This window comes from Taudactylus pleione, unplaced genomic scaffold, assembly GCF_031769625.1.
Source record: "Taudactylus pleione unplaced genomic scaffold, aTauple2 ptg000209l, whole genome shotgun sequence".
Lineage (NCBI taxonomy): Eukaryota > Metazoa > Chordata > Amphibia > Anura > Myobatrachidae > Taudactylus > Taudactylus pleione.
This window is the reverse complement of record NW_028284611.1, coordinates 192,949-216,874: the sequence shown is the minus strand read 5'-3', so window position 1 is coordinate 216,874 and position 23,926 is coordinate 192,949. Positions and strand designations below refer to the sequence as shown.

Genomic DNA, 23,926 nt, shown 5'->3' with positions numbered 1-23,926 from the left:
ATCACCAGCTTGTAGGTTGTCTAATTTAGGCCAAATCCCTGATTGCCGGATGACAAAGGAATCATGTGCACTCCCTGGGAATTTGGCATTCAGGGACAGGATCTGGAGGGAGGCATCACATACCACCATTACATTCAGTGAATGAAAGTGTTTTTGGTTCCTAAAAATAGCCTCCAGCATTGCTGGAGGCTGAAGTGGTATGTGAGTGCCAACAACAACCCCTATGATGTGTGGGAAGCCAGCTGTTTGGTAAAAATTGGCCTTCGCCACACTAAGGGAACCCATTTCCAATGGCATTTTAATAAAATGATGGAGGTGTTTAAAAATGCCTCCATCACTGCCCTCAGGATCCTTGAAAAGGAGGATTGGGAGATTCCGGCAACTATTCCCACCGTGGTTTGAAAGGATCCTGAGGCACAGAAATGTAACACCGACATTAATTGCGTAAGTGGTGGTATTGCTGTAGGATTGTCAATTTGCCGTTCAAGATCACTCTATATTAATGAGAGAGTGTCTAGGATGATTTGTGGAGGAAGACAGTATCGTCTTAATACCTCGTTATCTGGCATTCCAAAAAGGGTGACACATGTTCTATATATCTGGGGCCTTGCACTCCTATGAGGCCTATGCCTGGGACGAAGTTGAGGTTGGTCGGGTTCTGGAAACATGTCCAAGATAATACGACCAACATCAACCTGAAATGGTAAGCCAGGTAGTTATTGTTTGAGACAAATGTGAACCCAAAAAACTACTTATCTTTTTCAATAAATCCAATGATGCTTACAGGCCGGGGTATTGTCATGAGTCGAAAAACCTTCATTTCCAAATGTAAAAATATATTGTTTTTTTATTAAAAACTGGTATTATAAACACATTTTTGTATTTCAAAAAATATAGAAGGCGGCACACATTAGTTAGGAAATGCACGCTACATTTAGTGGTAAAACATGACTTTACATTTGTTACACCCAAAAAACATTAGTGCGCTAAATAGTTTGCATTTTTTAATGGTTAAGAAGGAAACATTAGTGCGCTAAATAGTTCGCAATTTTTACTGGTTAAGAAGGAAACATTAGTGCGCTAAATAGTTCGCATTTTGAAATTTAATACAACTCAAACTATATTTCGCTAAAGATTAGCTATATTTCGTGTTAAGACATGATTGGTTAAATTCCCCCAAAAAAATTACTTTGAGAAAAATATGCGAAGACCAACACATCGAAATTGTAACTTCATGAACAAAAAAACAGTTACCAAAAACCGACAAATAAGTCACAGTCCAAAAACGTCAATTGGGCAATGCCTAAATAACTGTAAAAAAAAAAAAAAATAAGTACGAAAATTGCTTATTAGATCCATTATTTTTTTTATGAGTTTTTTAAAAAGACTTACTCAAATATGAACCAAAAAAGAAAATAACCAATTTAAAAAAAGCGAATGGAAATTAAATAAGTCAGAAAACTAAAAACAATAACAAAATCCAAAAATCCGCCTCAAACCACAAACCACGCCAACAATCCACTCCTCCAAGCTAAACCTCCAACATTCATCATCCGCCACCTCGACTCAAGTCAAACCAAGCCATAAATACTCTTTATTTACCCGCTCAAATTAAGGACGGATCATAGGAGCGCACAATCAATGATGCGGATGAATAATGAGGACGCATGTATAAATACATCACTGAAATTCACAAACGGTCTGCTGTAGTGAAAGTTGAGTCTCTCAAATGTCTACAGAACAGCAAAACACTGGCCAAGAGGTGCCCGGTACGTATTTGTCTCTTTTGTATTAAAGGATTATTTATACCAATAATTTGGAGAACGTTTGACATAAAAATTTTAACAATGTTTTTTACAAAAGGAGTGGAGGATGCCATGTCAGAGGCTGCTGGGCCTAGTCAGCCTAAGAAACACACCAAAAAAAAAGGCAGCCACAATTCACAAGAAAGGAGATGGAGGTTTTGGTCCAAATGTGGCATGACAACCTGCCACAGGCAGAAAGGAATATTGGTGCAAGCCTGAAGTGGAAAATGTGGGATGATATAGCCAGTGCTGCCAATAGGGTGGGTGAGTTTGACCGTGCAACCCGGGAGGTCAAACGCCGGTACCTAAAAACTACATTTTAATAAAAAGTGGTTACAGGGCCAAATACTGCAGGAATAATGCCAACTTTTTCACCCACAGATGGAGCGATTTTAAATATCGGCTGAAACAAAAACTGGCTGAGAGGGCTAGGCATGCAAGGGGGACAGGTGGGGGTCCCACCCCATTGTCATTGGAGCTTAATGACTTGGAAGAGCTGGCACAGGGGTGTGTGCAGGATGAGGAGGTGTTTGACGTGTCCAACATGGATACGGACATGCCAGACTTTGCGGCTCCTCATGTTGTCCCAGGTAAATGTTATGTTACCAACTCTGAAATGTGTTTGTGACAATTTGTAGATTCTAATGTTACTCTTTTCTCATTTTTCTCACAGAGACACAGGCGGATGAGTCTGCTCCAGAGGGGAGCCTTGGCCGCAGAATTTCTGCTGGCTCTGCAGGGGAGGAACCAGTAGATCCGGCTGGGGACCCTGCAGAAGCCAGTCCATTGCAATCCCCATCATAGGCAGTGGCCCTCCTCACAGATCTCAATTTGAAATCGGATACCCACACGGAGATTCTGCTGAGGATGGACGCCAGTCTGCTATGGGTGGCGGAGGCCATGGAGCAAAATACTGCGGCCAATGTGACCATTGCTCAGGCCCTGGCCAAAAATACTGGGGCCAACATCAGGATAGCAAATGCCCTGGAGCAGCTGGTGGAGCCGGCCTCCCTTCCTGCCGGAACATCAGGACCCTCCACCTCTGGCACAACAACAGCCATCCCTCCAAATGTGCCTAGCCCTATGCCTAGTCCAGAGGCCACAACATCTGCCTCTGGACAGGCCAGCCAAAGGACATCCCTCACCCGGTCAGGCTCCCACCCTACCCCGGCCAAACGGGCCAAAAGGCCATGACAGCACTGGCTAATTTTCCCACATTCCTTCTGTGCTTGCCCCATATTCCTTAAGGGCCAAAACTTCCCTCTCCTTTCTTGTGAATTGTTTTTAATGTGTGTTATTTTGTTTTGGGCAACTGCCACTCTTTGTGTGTTTTATTATTTTTCAAATTTATTTACGTTAGCCAGATATTAATTCTGGCAATTACACATATAAAAAAAAATGTGTATAAAAAATAAAACATCTTGAAAATCTGCTCCATTGTATTGTGAAATTATTCTAAAAATGGTTCATAGGTAATCCCGCAAAAAAAAAAAAAACAAATGAACAGAAATCTTAACATTATTTTGGATTCTGAATCCAAAGGGTTAAAAACCATTTAGGAGTTTTAATGAACACTTTGCCAAAACAAAAAGGACAAGATTTTTCTTGGCCCCTTAAAAATGAAGAAAAAACACAAACATGATTACAATATTGTTGCAATAAAATAACTCCAAATACAAAATGCCAAAACACATATTTTCACAAAAATTGGTACGCTAATTGATTGTATAATCCAGAAATTAGCAGCTGAGTAGTTCACCTGCGTACGGTTTTGTGCTACTAAAAAAAAACTATTTGCTAAACACATTACAAGCTTGTTTTCAATTCTAAGTTGATTGTTTTTCTGGCAACAAATGATAAATCGATTAAACATCGAAGAGGCACAGGAAGGAGGAAGAGACCATCATCATTGCGGTAGAGAATAGCAGACCACAAGCTGAGCGAGCAGTTTGAATGGAAAGTGGATCAGACAGTGACGTATCACTTTTTCCGTTCACATTGGCCGCTCGCATCAGATAATTTATGTACGCCCAAAAAACGCCTCGCCACGCCTCCCATCTCCACCCCCGTCACCACCCCAAAATTGACAGTTCTGTCAATCACATTTCACATGTCATTTCCTGTTTGCTACTCGACGAATGACTGAAAAATGATCGCAATCAGCCGTACGCACATGCGCACTGTTACACCGACGCATGCGTGGTTTGATAACATCGGACTGCTACGAGCGTACTGCCGCTTACGAGCAGCTCTGAATGAGGACCTGTTTTCTCACTTTTTTGTTTTTCATAAATCGCCTGGACACTACAACAATGGTCCTTTTTGGAGAACATTCAGCTGCCACCATTGTTTGGGGAAGTGTATTTATTGAACACAATTGATACAAATATTGTGGACATTCAGAAAACTTAGGGTGTAGCGCTGTATATAGTATTTGGGTATATAAATTGTTGGTTGTTGTTTGACTATTTAGCTGCTCCCTTATCATTCGTGTGTTGTTATATAAATGTTTAGGACTCATACAAGGGGTGATTTGAAATCTGATGTTTGCCAAAGGATTTTTAATGAGGAACATCCCTTGGAGCAACCAAACCCTAATAGGGATTTGGATGATGAATTCTGGGACTTGGAAAAACTGCTTAGTAAAGAAATACGGGTCTGGTGGGACATAGCCATTCTAGAGCAATACGCTAAAGTAGGGCGTGTCCCTAGGGGCCTTAGATTAAACAAAAAAACAACATTTGGCTTAAACAATGAAAAGTTTGTAAGAGAGTGGGACCACATCCTACACACTAGTTCACAGAAACTAATGTATTTGATTATTGATAAAAAAACGGGAATTAGAGACAATAGAGAAAGAATTAAAACATAAGGAAACAACATTAGAATCTCAGAAGAATGGTGAGGATTTTAAGGTCAATTTGACAGTGCTCAACAAGAAGCTGGAGAAGGTAGAGATGGAAGTCATGCATATCAAAGAAAATAAATTCCTTAGGGATAAAATAGATTACCAGAACTGTAAAATACATGATTGGAGTAAAAAAGGTCAAAATTAATATAAACAAGTTAGAAAACTATATAGGGAAAAGAGACCTGAATGGATTAATGTTCCATTCACATCTAAATATAGACGATAACAACATATGGATTCCCCTAGACAGGTAACATTTCGACAGAAAAATTGGTTTTCAACATTGGGCAGAATTAACTCAGAAAGTGAAGGAGAATGTTCATCACCGGGGTATACTCCACATCCTCGGGACAGATACACCAAGTATCTGTTCAAGGAGGACGTTATAAGAGCACCCCCCTTAAAAAGAAGATATGTAGAAGAAGAGGGAGGAGAGGTGGAAACATGAAACCTAAAGAGAAGAAACCTGAAGTGACCATTAGTAATTCTGTTCTTCAAAAACATGGTATTTTTAACCTATCAGATCACAAATTTAGTACAACAGAAGCCTCACTACTTAGGGGTTTTCATATGCCCCTACAACCAAAGCTAATAATTTTCAGACATTTATTGATCTTAATAAATTTATGAGGAACTTAACCTTGAAACGACACTTCTTGAGAAAGGATACAGGTATTTTTAAGAATTTCGAAGAGAAATCAAAATCAGGCTTAAAACCTGTATCTAAATACTACCCCATAGAGTCTAAAAGTACACAAATTTAGATATTTTACGAACTTAATAAAAGAGATTTATGTGTAGATGAACAGAAAAACTCTAAAAAACCCAACTTTGAGAGGGAATCCCTCAAAAAGTGAAAACAAAATGAGTCTTTTCTCCTAAAACCGGCTGATAAAGGAGGAGGTCTAGTGGTAATGAATCGGGTGGATTATGAGAAGGAAGTATATAGATTAGTAGGGGATGAAGTGTCATACAAGAAATTAATTCATAATTCTTCCACAATATTTGTTGAAGAACTTAGAATGATATTGGTTGAAGCTTTACATAAAGAGATAATTACAAAGGAGGAATACCAATTTTTGATCATAAAAAACCCGGATATTCCAACCTTCTACTGTCTGCCCAAGATACATAAATGGCTTATAAATCCACCGGGCAGACTGATTGTGGCGGGAATAGACTCCCTTACTTTCATGTGTTCTGAATATGTAGACAAATTCTTAAGAAAATTTGTGAGAAAATTAAACTCACATTTGAAAGATACAACTGTGATACTACAAACACTGAACAACCTGGAATGGAAAAATTGTTTAAGTGTGTCACAATAGATGTACAGTCATTGTATACTTCTATTCCTCATGAGAAGGGGATACAAAGTTGTCATGAATTTTTGGATGAGGATGAATTAATGGAAGAACAACATAAAAATGTAATCTGTACATTAATCCATTTCATATTGAGCCATAACTACTTTAAGTTTTTGGATCGATATTATATACAGATAGAGGGAACAGCGATTTGCACTGTTATTGCTCCCAGCTTTGCCAACCTCCATATGGGGAGCTGGGGGTGGAAATATATATATGGTGATCACCCCCAATGTGGGAAACATAAAACTGTTTGTTAGATATATCGATGATATTTTAATGATATGGGATGAATTAGAGGAAGAATTTGTGGTTTTATGGAACACCTTCAAACTAATGAATATAATTTATCATTCACATACAAAATCAGTGGGAAGGAAATTGAATATTTGTACTTAGTGGTAAAAGGAGAAAATGGAAAAGTAGTGAGTCATAATTATATAAAAAACATTGATATTAATAGCTATGTTCATTTTGAGAGTGGTAATGCAATGGGTTGGAAAACCAATATACCCTATTCCCAGTTGTCATATAAAAATAAATTGTACCTCTGATGTCTGCAAACATCAAATTGGGATATATGCAGAGAGATTTAGGGAAAGAAAATACCCTGAGGATGTGATTAAGAAAGCCAAACGCCTGCTCACTAAACTCAGCAACCAACAGAGCAGCGGCACAAACACATGGTTATTAAGAAAGCAGATGAAAGAAGACAAGAGAAAAATAGGGATGAACTACTACAATATAGAACAAAGGAAAATAATAAGGACAAAATCATCTTTGTAACGAACTATAACACTAAGGAGAAAGAGATTAAAAGGGCATTTAATAAACATTGGGGAATTTTTAAATCAGACAATGTTTTAAATACACTATTACCAGATAGACCATATATAGCTTTTAGGAAAGCAAAAAATCAGCTTACTCCGAGTCTTTTGAGACCTACGGACAGGACAAAGAAGCCATGGATACATGGCACAAAGGGCTTTTTCAAATGCAATTAATGCAATATATGCAGATATACGAGTAATACAACAAATATTTTTTATATTTTTTAATGATACAACATTTTTAAAAATGAAGGATTTAATGAATTGTCTAACACCATGGGTGATATACCAACTCGAGTGTTCATGCTATTTGAAATATATTGGTAAAACTCAAAGGAATTTAAAAATCAGGATACAAGAGCATGTTCGGAGTATTAAAAATAAACTTGATAACCACTCAGTATCTAGACATTTTGGGAAGTACCATAATTCCGATCCCATTAGTCTAACATATAAGGCAATAGAATTGGTACAATTAGGGGAAAGGGGAGGGGATAGGGAGAAAAAACTCTCACAAAGAGATATGTATTGCTTTTACACTCTCAATGCCATGGTTCTGCATGGGCTAAATTAATCATATGAGAATGCACCCTTCCTCTGAATCAATGAATTATTATTAAATCCTTTTTATATATAAATATTTAATTTATTTTTATAATTCTATTATTGGGAATTTTTTAATTATTTATATATTAATTATATGTATAGGTATTTATGGTTCAAATGTATGGTAAAATTGTTATGGTATAGTTTACATGTGAGCATGTGGTTAATATACTGTAGGAATGATGGATGTAAACAATTGAAATGTGTATAAACACAAGACAGCTAGGTAATATCTCTAATTCTGTATTCAATGTTTGGTAATCTACTAAATTCTGGTTGATGTAAAGTTGAAACACACTATATAAGAACAATTACTTGTAGTATGAAAGTGTGTAAGCTAATAGTTATTGAGAAACGAAAATGGCCGCAATTAACATGAGAGCTCTCTAGTGTTTGTACAGAAGTCCCTACCAAATTGGCGACATATGAGCATTTTATATTTAAAAAAAATGGCCGTTCATGTACAGGAGAAACATGGGCCATAAGGGTGCAGTCAGCTGATGCTCCATCAGTAAAAGTAACTTATTGACTAGATGTAATGCCGCAAGCTCTCTCACAAGTGTGGCTGTGGATAACAAATCCATCATGCATGCGCGCCAATAACCAAGATGGCGGCCGCAAGGTCAGCTTCTATTATCACTGAGCATGCACAGTGGCGATTCCAGAAACGCTGGTTTCAGGCATCTAATTAGTGTTAGAAGGGTATAAATGTCAATCAGAACTACCTAAGGTTATTCTCATGAGGATGCCCAGCCAGCAGAGCATAAGGGGTGAAACGCGTAAAGGACAGTAACGTGGTGACGCAAGTACCTGATCTGGCCAGGTTGAGCCAATCTGAGATAAGCTTTTTTAAAGATTTCTATTGTAATTATGTTCTTTATATATCTTTCTGTGTGGTGTTTGTAATAAATGATATTAGCACTGCACCATGAGAGTTTCTCTTCTCTCTATATACACTGACTAAATAGTAATCAATATGCTATGGGGGACCCGAAGGGGCAGCAGATAAGAGGGATCTCATCTGGAAAGACATACTGGTGTGGAGATCCAGGAATTTTGCTATGTGCCCGCCTATATGATCCATAGGTTACACATATATATATAAATATATATATATATATATATATATATATAAAATCTTTTAAGAAAATTCTGTAGTCTCAGTACTACTACACTAGAAGGCGCTGTGTTCTCACTTTTTTGTTTTTCATATATTGTCTGAACACTACAATAACAGTCCTTTTTGGAGAACATTCAGCTGCCACCATTGTTTGGATAAGTGTATTTGAAGAACACAATTGACACAAACATCATGGACATTCAGAAAACTTAGGGTGTAGCGCTGTATATAGTATTTGGGTATATAAATTGTTGGTTGTTGTTTGACTATTTAGCTGCTCCTATATAGGCACCTATATATACCAGACCTTGAGACTATTGATTGCATCTTATGTGTAGAGATATACTGGGTCTTTCCAAGTGTGGATAATATAGAAAGAAGTAGATGTTAATGTAATTTACTCCAGAATGGAACAACATATTTGTGCAGGATCTCTGGAAAACACAGACCGCTATTATAAGCTTGCCGGTGGATTAGCCTTTATATAAATATGAACCCTGAGAAATTGGTTTAAGTAACTCTTTACGGCAGGGACATAGAAACCGCTGGATGTCTGTTATAAACCCTTCTGGGGATAAGTGAGAACTGGACTCAAATTATACAAGGTTATTTAGGAAAGTGAGCCAAACATAGTAATGGTTAGCCTTCATGAAATAATATGTTATAAAGATATGTTCAGGGTTATAACAGTGTAATGACATTTATTTATGCGTATACCAATATAATACACTTGGGTTTTCCCAAGTAGGCCCATGAATACTACCAATACTTGCATAGAGGCACAGCTAACAAAAAGAGTACACTCCTTGATGAGAGGTTAAGGGTAGGTAAAAGAGATTACATGGAAGTTAGTAACCTAGTGTCCCCTATAGAGAGTAAAGGGGGTTTACATATACCAATAGTGAACTTACTGTGACAGCGGTGTTGGCAGTGCATGGGTGCTGGAAGTGTCCTCAGTGTAGGGTGCTGATGGTGTCAGCAGAGCAGGGGTGCCAACAGTGTCCTTAGTTTGGGAGTGTTGGCAGTGTCGGCAGTGCAGGGGGGCTGACTGTGTCCTCAGTATGAGGGGTGGCAGTGCAGGGGTGCCAGCAGTGTCCTCAGTGTGGGGGTGCTGGTAGCGTCGGCAGTGCAGGGATGCCAGCAGTTTCCTCAGTGCATGCTTGCTTACCCTTCTGATTTGGCAGGGAGCCTCCCAAAAATCGGGTGCCACTCCCGGCCCCCTGGAAAGGTAGGCAAGCCTCCCGTCAGCTGCCGACCCCCTGCATCATTTTGGCCCTGCCCCATGCTTCACAATCCTGGCATTGTGTAGTGGGGAAGGGGCCAAAATGACACCATCACATGGTCACACCCCAATCCACCCACAAATTCCAGCCACACCCCCTTGAATTGCCAATCTGTCTGCCCCCTCCTGACAGGGGCAGCCAGAAAGTCTGCAACCCTGCTGGCGGAGTTGGATGCTGGCAGAGTCGGCAGTGTGGGGGTGCCAGCAGTGTCCTCAGTGAGGGGGTGCTGGCATTGTCATCATGCAGGGGTGCCAGCGGTGTCCTCATTCAGGGGGTGCTGGTGGTGTCCTCAGTATGAGGGGTGGCAGTGTCCTTAGTACAGGGGTGCCATTGGTGTCTCCAGTGCGGGGGTGCCAGAAGTGTCTTCAGTGCAGGGGGTGCTGGCAGTGTTGGAGGTGCAGGGGTTCGCCTGTGTACTCAGTGCATGGGTGCCGGCAGTGTCCTCAGTGCATGAGTGCTGGCAGTGTCGGCAGTGTGAAGTGGCTGATGGTGTCCTCAGTACGGGGACAGCAGTGCAGGGTGCTGGCAGTGTCCTCAGTGCCAGCAGTGTCAGAAATGCGGGGGTGCCAGCATTGTTGGCAGGGGGAAGCAGTGCCAGTGCAGTCTATGGGAAAGTGCTTATTGACTGAGAGCTGTGAGAGGTGGCTTTCTCAGCAAATCAGCGGTAAGCCCATTGAATTCAATGAGACTTTGAAAATGACCGTTCGAGGTAAAACCTCGAGATCCGACAGCGGGATCTCGAGGTTTTGCCTAAAATAGGGATCCAGGGAGGGCATGGAGATCCGAGCTGTGTCTCTTATCCCCTCATATCCTCAAAGTTCGGGTGGGCTCGCTTTTCTGAGAACCGGGCCCGCTCATCTCTAATTTTTATTTTTTTTTAAATAAAAATAAAAAACAGCTAAAATTACTTCAGTTTGTCCTGTTAGCATGCAATCCGAAACCCGAGTTTGTTTTTTAAATCCAAGTTCTGAACCACGGGAAGATCCGACCCGGTACTTGGTCCGACTCTGTAGCCAAACTCGGACTCGGCTTGACTCAGAGCCCCTAAATTCAGTTGTTGTCGATTCTCTGAGACCCAGGCCCACACATCTCTCATTTTTATATATGTATTTATAAAAGTAAATTCATCACCTAAGTCACCTGAGAAGCGCAGTGCCTGAGAGTAACCACAGCAACAGGTAAACACTCATCTCATCAGTCTGAATTAAGCAACCAAATGTTTCTTCTCCCTATACAGGAGACTCTCTACAATTTCATAATGGGATGAGTTTCTCCACTCATGATAATGACAGAGATGAAAAAAATTATGAAAACTGTGCGGATACATATAAAGGAGGCTTTTGGTACAAAGATTGTCACAATGCAAACCTCAATGGCTTATACCTGAAAGGCAACACCACCCAGTATGCAACTGGCATGACATGGTCCACCTGGACAGGGCAATACTACTCGCTGAAGAAAAGTGTGATGAAGATTGCAGTGAAAGTAGACTGAGTAGCACTACAAGCATTACCAGATTGCTAGATGAAAGACAGAGAAGCCCCACCTTTCTGTTCTTCTCTTCCCCCTCCCATCTTTTACCTCTTCCTTTGCAGTCTGAATGGCCTCTTCCCATGAAGGTCTGCTTACTGCTTCCTTCTCTGGGCTCACACAATATCTTTATGTTTAATATCAATAGAAGCACTATATAAATAAATACTATGCACAAATAAAGCAAACTGTTTTCCTGTTAGCTCTCATACAATTACAAAGTTCTGGAAAGATATGGAAAATGCTGACTGTAGTGCTCCGTGGTCGTGATGTGCCATAATCTTGGTAATTTCAGGTGTAAGAAAACTCAACCACGTGATCTTTTGTGTACAATGACAGTGTACGTAGTGTATCTCACATTTGCAGAAAGAGAACCAACCATATACGCCTATGCCGATACAGGTCCAGGGTTCCACCAATTACCTAGAAGGAGTTTTGTGAAAAATCATGGAGAAGTGTTTTTTGGTACTAAGATATAATTTCCACGTCAATTCCCTTTAAAAAAATAAAATAAATATATATATATATATACAATACTGTGCAAAAGTTTTAGGCAGGTGTGAAAAAAATGCTGCAAAGTAAGAATGCTTTCAAAAATAGAAAGGGTAATACTGTAAGTTATTTTTATCAATTAACAAAATGCAAAGTAAATGAACAGAATAAAAATCTAAATCAAATCAATATTTAGTGTAACCACCCTTTGTCTTCAAAACAGCATCAATTCTTCTAGGTACACTTGCACACAGTTTATGAAGGCACTCGGCAGGGAGGTTGTTTCAAACATCTTGGAGAACTAACTACAGATCTTCTATGGATGTAGGCTTGCTCAAATCCTTCTGTCTCTTCATATAATCCAAGACAGACTCAATGATGTTGAGACCAGGGCTCTGTAGGGGCCATATCATCACTTCCAGGATGACTTGAAGATAGTTCTTAATGACATTAGCTGTATATTTGTAAAATCTGTTCTAGTAATGAAGGGGCCAATTGTGTAGGGACTTACACAGCAAACAGCTGAGTCTGAGGAAGTCTTGTCATCCGGGGACAAGTTACATCAGATGGACTAATGATACATGAAGCAATATAGTAGATGAGACCCTGTATTTTCTGTTAAAATGCTGTCCAAGTACTTCTATCTTCTAACTATGGATTCTGAGTCACAAACAAAAGCATCTATTGGTGGTCGCCTATATGTGAGTTTAAGCAAATGGCCCACAGACCTCTTCCCTCTGTGCAGACAAATGTGCAGTTACAGAGATGCCCCCTTTTAGCACCCTGTGCATGTTATAATACAGATTGGTGCATCCTTAGATGCCACCATCGGTCGCACCATCGAAACTTGCACCAGTCATATGGCAGGTGCAGCGTCTGACCACGGCCTCCTATGGCTGCTTCTGTGCATCTGTGTATGAGCCTCTTGCACTGACATGGCTGTGACACTCCCATAACACTCATAACACTGAATGGACCATTATTTGCGTGCACTAGTAGTCACTGCCCTGAAGCGCCCATCACCATTACGCCATATTCCAATCGCAACCACATCTTTGTGCCTTTGCTCTGTGTAATAAACTCTCTGTAGGAGTTTTCAGACATTTTCGAACATGCCCAGTTGCAAATAATCCCTCCACTATGTGATCACTGGGCATTGTACGTGGCTCAGAACCAGGCCCTACTGTATGTGTCCACGGACTAAATATTATACAAACATAAAATCATCCAACAGAGTCAACTGTGCTCTCCGAGAGTGCAGGGGCCACAAGATATGACATTTAGCAATAATAATAAAAATAGATAACCAGGGTACATTTAAAAAAATGAAAATGGGAAAGGAGGGAAGGGGGCGGGGAGGTGAGAAGAAAAAATGAAGAGAAAAAAACAAAACTTTTAGACTTCCAGAAAGGAATTATCATCCTAAGTGCTATAACAGGAATTATTACATCTAGGGGTAAATTTACTAAAAATCAAGATAGGTCGAGATGACCATCTTGGGTGATTTATTGATTTTTTCCCCTGCTTGCAAATTTACTAAAGGCAAAAGTTGGGTGAGTTACAGAGAGATTTCTCTCATCTCACTCGTAAAACTCGGGTGAGATAGCAATCTCCAATCTTATCACCATCGGGCCAAATCGGAAGTACTTTTCACCTAAAACATACATCTCTGAAATTTACCAAAAATCGGGATGACAAGCTCGGGTGAGATAGGAGCAAACTCTCTGTCAAAATCACTTTTCAAACTCTCAACCCCCTGAGCTGCGAGATGGTCAGATACATACACAAATCATTGTGATTTGTGTATGTTTCTTTCTGCATCTAGAAAAAATAGGGATAATGTTTAAAAAAAAAGAGGTGAGGTCCCCCCCCCAAAACACTAACCAGCCTCGGGCTTGCCAGCCTGTCCAGGTTCTTAACATTACAGGGAATAAAATGTATAGGGATCCCCTGTAATGTAAGAACCAGCACAAGGCTGCAGGGACAGAGCTGGTTTTAAATATACAGATAAAAAAAATTATGTGAGTTTCACCGTATATTTAAAACCAGCCCTGGACCCTTTCTAACGGGGACTGATGCCAAACCAAGGGGTGCACTTTCACCGGGCCCCCCAGCCACAGCATCAGCCCTGACCATTAGTCAGCCCAGGTCAGGGATCCCTGGGGAGTTGGTGACCCCCCAATAAAGGGGTCACCCTCTCCAGGGCACCCCTGGTCTTGGCTGATAGCCCGGTGCTATCCCTGCCACCCCTAGTTGATGGGTGACCGGTTGATTGTTTAAGGTGTAGTGTAAAAAATAGAATTGTCATCATTGTCTTTACAGTGGAACTACAGGTCATAGCAAGCTTCCCCCACATGCTGGTACTTTGAAAACCACAAGTACCAGCATGCAAGGCATTAAGGGCCCACTGGTACCTGTACTTCACCTGTAAATAAATGGTTACAAAAACACACAACACACCTGGAAAATAAAGCTTTATTACATACATACACATACATACTCACCTGTTTCCGGATGTTCACGTCCCCTTGTCAACATAAAGTATCTCCACGGTTTGCCTGGAGAAAAAGAACCAATACTCACCTTTATGTCCCACGATGTTCTCCGCAGAAATCCAAGAGGTGCCCCGGATACAATGTAACAGTATTACTGTAACATTAGCGGCCGTTCATTGGCTGTGACCCACGTGGAGGAGCCGCCCACGTGGGTCCCAGCCAATGTGCGGCCCCTAATGTTAGCCGATGCTGATTGGCCAGCGGGCCGGAACTGAAGTCTGCTATTTCCCATGAGCAGACAGTAGTGTAATATAACGCCATGCAGTAACATGCTATTACATTGTATCCAGGGCACCTCTTGGATTTCTGTGGAGAACATCGTGGGACATAAAGGTAAATATTGGATCTTTTTTTCCAGGTAAATCGTGGGGATACTTTACATTGACAAGGGGACGTGAACATCTGGAAACAGGTGAGTATGTATGGGTATGTATATGTATTTATGTATGTAATAAAGCTTTATTTTCCAGTTGTGTTGTGTGTTTTTTTTAACCATTTATTTACAGGTGAAGTACAGGTACCAGTGGGCCCTTAATGCCACGCATGCTGGTACTTGTGGTTCTCCAAGTACCAGCATGCAGGGGAGGCTTGCTGGGATCTGTAATTCCACTGTAAAGATAATGTTGATAAATCTATTTTTACACTATACCAAACACTATCAAACCGCTACCAAACACCAAGGGGTGGCGGGGATAGTCCCGGGCTATCAGCCTTGGCCAGGGGTGCCCTGGGGAGGGTTACCCCTTTATTGGGGGGGTCACCCACTCCCCAGGGATCCCTGGCCTGGGCTGACTAATGGTCAGGGCTGATGCTGCGGCTGGGGGGCCCGGTGAAAGGGCACCCCTGGCTGTGGCATTAGTCCCCCATTACAAAGGATCTAAGGCAGGTTTTACATAAACGGTGTAACCAACATAATTTTTTTTCTCCGTATATTTAAAACCAGCTCGGGCCCTGCAGCCTTGTGCTGGTTCTTACATTACAGGGGATCCCTACACATTTTTTTCCCTGTAATGTTAAGAACCTGGACAGGCTGCAAGGCCGGGGCTGGTTAGTGTTTTTTGGGGGGGACCTCATGTTTATTTTTTATCACAAATAAACCCCTTTATTACAGGCCCAACACAAGCAGCTTACACATATATCACTGATATGTGCATGCTACTTGCTGTGGCGAGTTAAAATGTTTTAAACAGACCAGCCTTGGTGAAGCGACCGAAAGTGTGGTTAACTCCAATTATGAAACTTTGCATCAATTCCCCAATGTTTAATTTCTGGGGAAACTGGTGGGGGAGACTTTGGGTCCCCCCTGGAGTGTTTTTTTTTTTTCATTTTGTTTTGTTATTTTGTTTTTTCCCAAGTTAAACCCCTTTTTTTTTCCTTCTAAATTTACACACAGATGATTAATACATCAAAATTTAAGCATAAAAATAGCACATTTTTTAAAAAAAGAATAACAAACAGAAAATAATTTTGGAAAAAAGGTGGATTGTGAGGCAAAAAACCTTAACTCAGTCACATTTGCACATGTATATGTTTTGGTATTTTGTTGGCATACCAAAAAGTATAATTATTATAAACAGAAATAAAAAATATCTAGATTTCCCCCTGCCACCATAGCCTGTTTGGGTACCACCTCTGGTACGGAGGGTGCGTCGTGGTGGTGTGGCACTGTGTGCTGGTGCAGGTGTGGCACTGTGTGAGGTTTTGCTTTGAGGGATGCTGGCTGGTGCCTCAGGTAAGCGATTGACTATTTGGTTGCCTAGATTTTGTAACATTGTCATAAATTCACGCTGTGTCGAATTTTGCAGATCAATTACTCTTATCAATTGCTCTGTAAAGCGATTCTGAGTTTTATGTTGTTGGAGATTTGTTTGTCCAAAACTTAAAATGGCTTCACGTATAGATTCCATTGTATTTGATTGGCGGGTGATTTGCATACTTCTATTATGTCTGTGTCCAATTCTGGTGATTGCAGTGTTTTGACTGAAATGTGTGGTCAGTAAGTCAATTTGTTCCTGCTGTAATGCAGTCAATTCAAACCAGTAGTTCTCATGTGGGTGTGGAGGATTCGGACTAGCTGGCAAGAGTGTTGGAGAAGATGGTCCGAGTGGTGTGTTAGGCATTTATGGGGTGTATGGTATTTCTGTGAGGGTTATAAGTTCCTCATCTACTTCTTGTTGTCCTTCTTGTAGGCTTTGGTTGCCCAAACATAATGGTTCAGCAATCCCTGCCATATCGGTGGAATCTGCAATACAGTATTGTGTAATTTTGAGTCTGAATTTTAGGATAATTGTTAACACATTTAAAGAGGCTACAGACATGATGTTCTGTTTTTGTTCTTCCTTTAGAAAAACAAAAACTTGAACACTTTAACCAGACACACTGCCTATTTTGCACAAAAAATCTACTTGTCACCATAAAAGCTATCCTGTCTTTTAACATTAAACAATGTTGAGTTTTTTTAAAAATACCAGAACAATTTAAAAACACTTTCTATGTCCAAACTCAGCTTATTATCTATGGCCAAACAAATGAGGCTCAATGTTACTAATGTAACATTGTGTAAACATAGAAAGCACCTTGAATCCAAAACACGAGTTATGTGGACACCATAAACTGACAACATTATTTTACCTAAACTGCATAAAAAAGAAACTCAGGTTTTAAGCTAAGTTGAGAAACAAGGAAACATATTTGTACAACATTGATAAGGACATATCCCTATTTGACAAAGAATGTAACAATATGATGAAATTATATTAGCCAACAGACAAATAACAAAATGAAGAGACCCAAACAATATATTGTAGAGTGCAATTCTTGATCCACCCAAAAAAAATAACTTTAAAAAAAGTTAGGTTTATGAAGAAGAAAGAATCACACACTCACCATCCATATGGTGGGACATATGACCAGATGCACTTGTTATAGGGGCCAAAATTGTGGCTTCAACTGATGATGTTGTCAGCATGTCCCTGGGCAAAGATCGAGTTGGCCTTTTTTTTGCAGGTTGGTGAGATGGGCCTACAAAGCATAGTGTATTGTCATATTCTTTTCTTTCATATTTCTTTCAAAAACACCATACTCTCCAAAATGAACTTACCTGTCTCCTCTGAGTCTGGATCTTGCTGTTTTCTGCTTCTTTTTCTTGTAGTTGCTGTTGCTTTTTGTATTTAAAAAAAATACATTAGTCATGTTTCTTTTTAATTAGTATTATATCCCATATTTTCAAATTTTTGTTTGGTAAAATTTAAAAAATTTAATAGTATGTTTCTGACACTCTTTTTAAAAAAAGACATAGATTTTCTTTCGGAATTATTAGTTTTCTAAAACTACATTACTCAACCAAACATTTTTAATAAAAATAGAACAATCTAAAGACAAACTTGGAAACCTATAAATAGTTTATACAAAGTTGGTTTACATACTGTTGTAACTCTGGTCCGTAATCAATTTTGATGGGAAAGACGAGATGAGCGATAAAGTTTCACCAATGATGTCATTTCGACAGGCGGAAAAGTATTGCCATATTCAAACACTTTCTGCCTAGGTAGAAAGTCAATGCAATGTAATAGGCGGAAAAGTATCGCCTATGAATAGCAGGCAGAAAAAGGTCAGAATTGGGGTTTTGGGGTGCAATGTTGCAGGAACCCCCGTGTAGCCTTCCGACAGTCCCCCAAAGGTAAACTGCATTTAAATAAAAAGAAAACACTTAAGGACACCCCAAAAAAACACAATGCCCCATGAGTTTTTATCATTGCAGGGGCTTGTGGCAGTTGGATTTTTAATGAATTTACCAACTTCACTTTAGCAACTCGGCCACACAAGCGATACTTTTCCGCATCCCAAACACGCAATGTAGGTGTAAAGCCTAGGAGGCGGAAAAATATATTGCGGCACAGCACAAATTGAATACAGCTCTTTAAAAATGGATATAAATTTACGACAGGCTTTGGCTTTTAGTTAAAAATGCAGATTTGGGGTTTATGGGTGTAAGGTATAAATTTAAAACCTCCAGCCTTTATTAAGTCCCCTTAGAAGACACTGTGTTAATACAAATTAAAACAAACCCTCTGTAACCCCAAAAAAATCTATCCCAAAAAAAATTACAAAAAATTTAACAATATTAAAAATAAAAAATAACAAAACAAAACTTACTAGTTTTGGCAGGGGCATCTGTTCCCTGACATAGCTTCTTCGAACCACTTCTGGAGGAATGAGTGCTTTTAGTGGCTCCTCATACTCTGCATATGAGGCGACATAAGGTGAACTACCACCAGTAGCTTGGGCAGCCTTCATTTCATCCGACATTTTAGACTTAACATGACGTTTTATGTTGGAAAAACATTTTTTACAATGGCCCTCATCCCTCTTGGTAGGGCCAACCGCATTAACAGCTGCAACCACACCAGACCAAATAGCAGTTTTGTGACATGCAGAGGTGCTTTAAGCTTTAGGGCCAAATAAGAGATGCTGGTGTTTCATCACTTTGGTGACAAGTGCCAGGTTCTGGTCATAAATAAACCTGACATTACGACCACTTTTGGTCTTTCCCTTCTGGGGGGCTGCCACCTCACTCTCCTCACTGGTGCTCACATGGGCCTCTGCTGCAGACAGCAGCTAACTCTCAATCTGGCCCTGGCTCTCATGGTCCCCAGACATCACACAACAAATATTAATACAAATAACAGAGAAAAAAATTAAAAAGCAAATTAAGAACCAAAAAAAAACCAAAACAAGTCAACAACCACAAATCTAATCACTGTCCCTCACGCTTCAAACTACTAACAACAACCCACGAGGTTGCTGCATTTACAGGGCGAATTATAGGCTTAGTCATCAATGAAACACAGGACACCTTTTAAGACGATTTAGTGCCAAACAAAAAACAAAAACACAGGAGAGATAACTCGCTCGAGCTTGCTTACAAATGACCCGACAATCTCGACCTACATCACCATTGGCAAACTCGTTTTGCCTCAAATCGCCTGTTGGTAAATTTGGTAAATGAAAAGGGATTAAATTACCCTAATTTTGGCGAGGTCCAGCGAGATAAATCACTTTGAAAATCAGGACCATCTCGAATCTTAGTAAATTTACCCCCTAGTTTGTTATTGCTATTGGTATTTTATATAATATCAAAGATAACCAAAAATAGAGATAGAAAATAGATAAACAATTTTTTTACCAAAACACATTTTTGCTGATTTTCCAATTTGATCCACACAATTATTATTTTTCTTTATAATTCAAGTTTAAGGAAGATCAGAAGCTGAGCTAGGTACATTAAAGCAAACTACTAGAATTCGTTGGTTAACTTTACAATATCGGAGACCCTTAATTGAATCAGGATAAATTTATGAAAAAGCCTTAGTACCATCCATAAAATATATCTGATTTTAATTAATGACTGATGTACTTAAGTATCCAACTGGCAGCAGGGGATAGTTTACACCAGACCAATTCATCATTGCTCCGGTGCAGGCATTGCTGCTACAAAAGCAGCTGTCCCCTCGGTTAGTATCGCAGCTACAGATGTAGCTGCATTACTTACCTCTTCCCCGTCGTCCCGTCTACATATATGAGGTCACGCATGCGCACAGCTGCTGAGGAGTCCGTGATAAGGCCGCTCGGATCCCTCTTCGCATCCCCAGAACTCCTTCCCATAGAGTGGGGCTATGAGATCAAGTACCATCTGAAGATGTGAATGTTCTCATGAGAAAACTCCAAAAACTGAATATCAGGGGGTCCTATCGGACCACTGATGATGAATGGCCCAGTAACTAAATTATGGGGAAAGTAGTGTTTCTGCATAGTTACTATGCCATTTATTGATGATGAATAGGCCCATTATCACAAATAAAATTAACATTAATACTCCATTAGATCATCATCTAGTCATTGCAATTGAGGTTGATTCTTTTCTAAACACAGGTTCCATGTTGCTTATAAGCACTCTGGAAAACATTGTCAGGCAAGTGATTAAACCAATAGGGTTTTGTTTTTGGATCTTAATAAATAGCTAAAGGCACAATCTTATGTTTTCTTTTCCAAATAATTTAAAGCATCTTCTGGTGAACTGAGGTCTATGAAACCTGAATCAGCAAATATCCTTAATCCAGCAGGATATAATAAAGCAAAATATTCATCCCTCATTGATCAATTTAGCATAGTTTGGTGGAAATTTTCTAGCTTTTGAAAAATCAGCTGAATAGTCCTGAAATACAGTACGTAAAGTTGATGACCTTCCCATTCCAGATTTGTTATCTTTCCCAATGCAGTCCATAATGCCATTTTATGCAGAAAATTTAGACACTGGAAAAATCACTGTCCTGGGTCTGGTAGTTGAATTCTCTCTAATAGGAACAATGTACTCTTCCAATAACCATATTGGTATCAGCTAGGAATTTATATAGCAATGTCCCATGGAAGGTCTCTGTGAGACCTAGTAACTGCAAATTATCCTCCTAGTGCGATTTTCCAGATTGTCTAATAGATTCTAACATATTGTAATACTTTACCATTAAATTAAAATTTCATTTTATGTTTTATGTACCAGGGAACAAAATACTTAATTTCTACAGGACCTAAAATGACTTAATCTGGGTGTTACTAACTAAAATGACCAATTTACTAATGTCAAATGACATCGAATGTGGATAAATCGCACGTTAAATGCATATTCGGAATTTACTAAAGGCTAAACTCTGACGACTTTGCTCCATTCAATGTCCAAAACTCTGCTGGCAATACCTGTAACGTGGCCAGTAACATGTTTTCAGACACATAGGGCCTGATTCAGAGCCGGACGCAAGTGGCTGCTCGTTCGCTCCGAGCGATGTTTGCCCAACTGCGCATGCGTACGGATCATAATACGCATGCGCGAACCAGTCAGTGCGGCCGAAAATCGTTTGTTCGCTAAATTGCGAATGCCTGCTATTTTGAGTGACAGAATGAGGCGTTTGTGGGTGGTAACAGGGGAAGGTGCTTGAAAATGGGGAGTGGAGATCCGAACGCAGGCGTGCTTAAAGGTCAAAACGGGCGTTTTATGGGTGTGCATAATTAAAACAGCAGCGTCATTGAACACGTCACTGGGTTATTTTATAGCCAGAACTGCTCGCAAAATTGTGGTAGCAAAAACCAACCCCAAGAATAGCGAGCAGTTCATACCCTGGTCGATGTACTCGATTAATCTAATAAATAGCGGACATGACGTAGGATGCGAGCGGCCAGGGGGTGCAGTTTCCCAAAAAACGAGTGCAAGTTTTGTACGCTCGTTCAGAACTAGAGGCGTGAACAGACCGCAAACAGCGAACGGTTCATTTGAATAGCCACCCCTATTTTCTTGTCGAGCGAGCGCAAATAGCGTTCGGCTCTGAATCAGGCCCATAGACCATCAGAACAACTCGGCAGCACTTTCCCATAGAAAGTAATATGACCTGCAAATTTACTAAGGATTCGTATTTGTTTTATCGGATGAAATATAGCGCAAATCGTCCGCAAAAGACACAAAATAGAACCCAAATAGAACACATTTTTCCAATCAAGTTTCACATCTCAACCTACACAGATGCATGCACAGATCAAGGAGATCCATGATACATGTATCTGTGTGTAAATAAATAAACACAGAAGCACGGGTGGGATCAGTGAGATCTGTCTGTGCTTCTGTGATAAAAAAAATAAAAACCAGTGTAAAATTGGAAATAAAAACAGTGTGGCTCCCTCCCTAAAAGAACAACTATCACCGGGCTTTGAAGCCCCAGTATTGGCTGTGCTAAATACAGAGGACAAACAATGTAGGGGCCACCCGTATTAAGCACCACCAGCACAAGGCTGATCAGAACCAGCCCTGGTTGCCAAAATACAGGGGACAAAAGACTTAGGGGGTCCACTGTATTAAGCGCAGCCAGCACTGGGCTCTGAGCCAGTCCTGAATCTGGAAAAACAGGGGGAAAATATGCGTAGGGTTCCCCTATAAATTCCAGAACCAGCTCCGGACTGTTCTTGCGGGGGGGGGGGGGTAATGCCACAGCCAGGGAAACCCTTTCACCAGGTCCACCAGCCAAAGCATTACCCCTGACCACTATTTAGCCTAGACTAGGGATCCCTGGGGAGGTGGAGACCCCACAATAAAGGAGTCCCCCTCTCCAGGGCACCTCAGATCTAGGCTGATAGCCCGGGGCTATCCTAGGCACACCTGGCCGATGGGTGCTGGGTTAATAGTGTAGTGTGGTGTTAAAAAATAGATGAGATAATAATGTATTTTGCTGTGGAACTAAAGGTCCCAGCAAGCCTCCCCTGCATTCTGTATTTGGCAGTAACACCTAGATAATAGTGGCACCATGGGATCCGTACCTCTTCATTATCATATGGGACAAATCAGATTTCTCTATGCCTTTCCCATGAGATCACACCCCTCTTTCAGTAGCAAGTCTTATGTCCCTGTTTGATAAATAGGGGGGGGGGCACCAATGCTCTTTCTGGCCCATGGCACCAAAAAGTCTAGTTACGGCTCTGCTTCTGGGTCATAGACCCGGAATCCCCTTCATCGCAATGGGCCGCTCTTACAGTGAGAGCGGTCATTTGCTGTGTCCTTCATGCATATCGGCATTGCTAATGCCAGCATGCATGCGAAGGGTGACGGGATGCATCATACATGCTGCCCATGGAGAAAAGTTTTAGCGCATTCAAGCAAATTGTAACAGAAGACAGAAGAGGTTTTACTCCTGAAAACCTGTCAAAGTATGTCATTGTTCAATATCATGTTAGGCAGTGGTCGAAGTGGGAATTTTGTAGCGGGCGTATGGAAAATGTAGACGTTATGGCAGTGGGGCAAGCAGAAACAAAGCGTCAGCACCTATATGAGTGCGCGTCAAAGGCGTGGGGTGTGGCTACTCAAAATATGTCAGGCAGTGGGTGACAGGGAGAGAGTGAATGGGAGAGGCAGAAGGTGAAAGGGAGAGATAAAGAGTGATGGGCAGAGGGTTACGGTGGAGAGGTAGAGGGTGACAGTGAGGCAGAGGGTGACAGGGAGAGGCAAAGAGTAATGGGCAGAGGGTGATGGGGAGAAGCAGAAGTTGATGGTGAGGCTAAGAGTGATGGGCAGAGGGTGACGGGCAGAAGCAGAGGGTGACAGGGAGAGGCAAATAGTGATGGGAAGAGGGTGACATGGAGAGGCATAGGGAGATGGTGAGGCAATGGGTGACAGGGAGAGAGTGAACAGGAGAAGCAGAGGGTGACAGGGAGAGACAAAGAGTTATGGGCAGCGGGTGAAATGGAGAGGCAGAGGGTGACAGGGAGAGGTAAAGAGTGATGGGCAGAGGGTGATGGGGACAGACAGAGGGTGATGGTGAGGCAGTGGGTGACAGGGAGAGAGTGAACAGGAGAGGCAGATAGTGACAGGGAGAGAGAAAGAGTGATAGGCAGA

At 40.8% G+C, this 23,926-nt stretch overlaps 1 protein-coding gene across 1 annotated transcript in view; it reads left to right on the top strand.

The window, feature by feature from the left end:
• The window catches only part of LOC148517794 (microfibril-associated glycoprotein 4-like), a 73,111-nt gene extending 61,695 nt beyond the window's left edge, over positions 1-11,416 (top strand). Inside the window, exon 6 of the mRNA XM_088478172.1 lies at positions 11,160-11,416. Coding sequence (XP_088334298.1) covers positions 11,160-11,416 — 257 coding nt within the window. The remainder of the gene's footprint in view (positions 1-11,159) is intronic.
• The last annotated feature ends 12,510 nt before the right edge of the window (positions 11,417-23,926 follow it).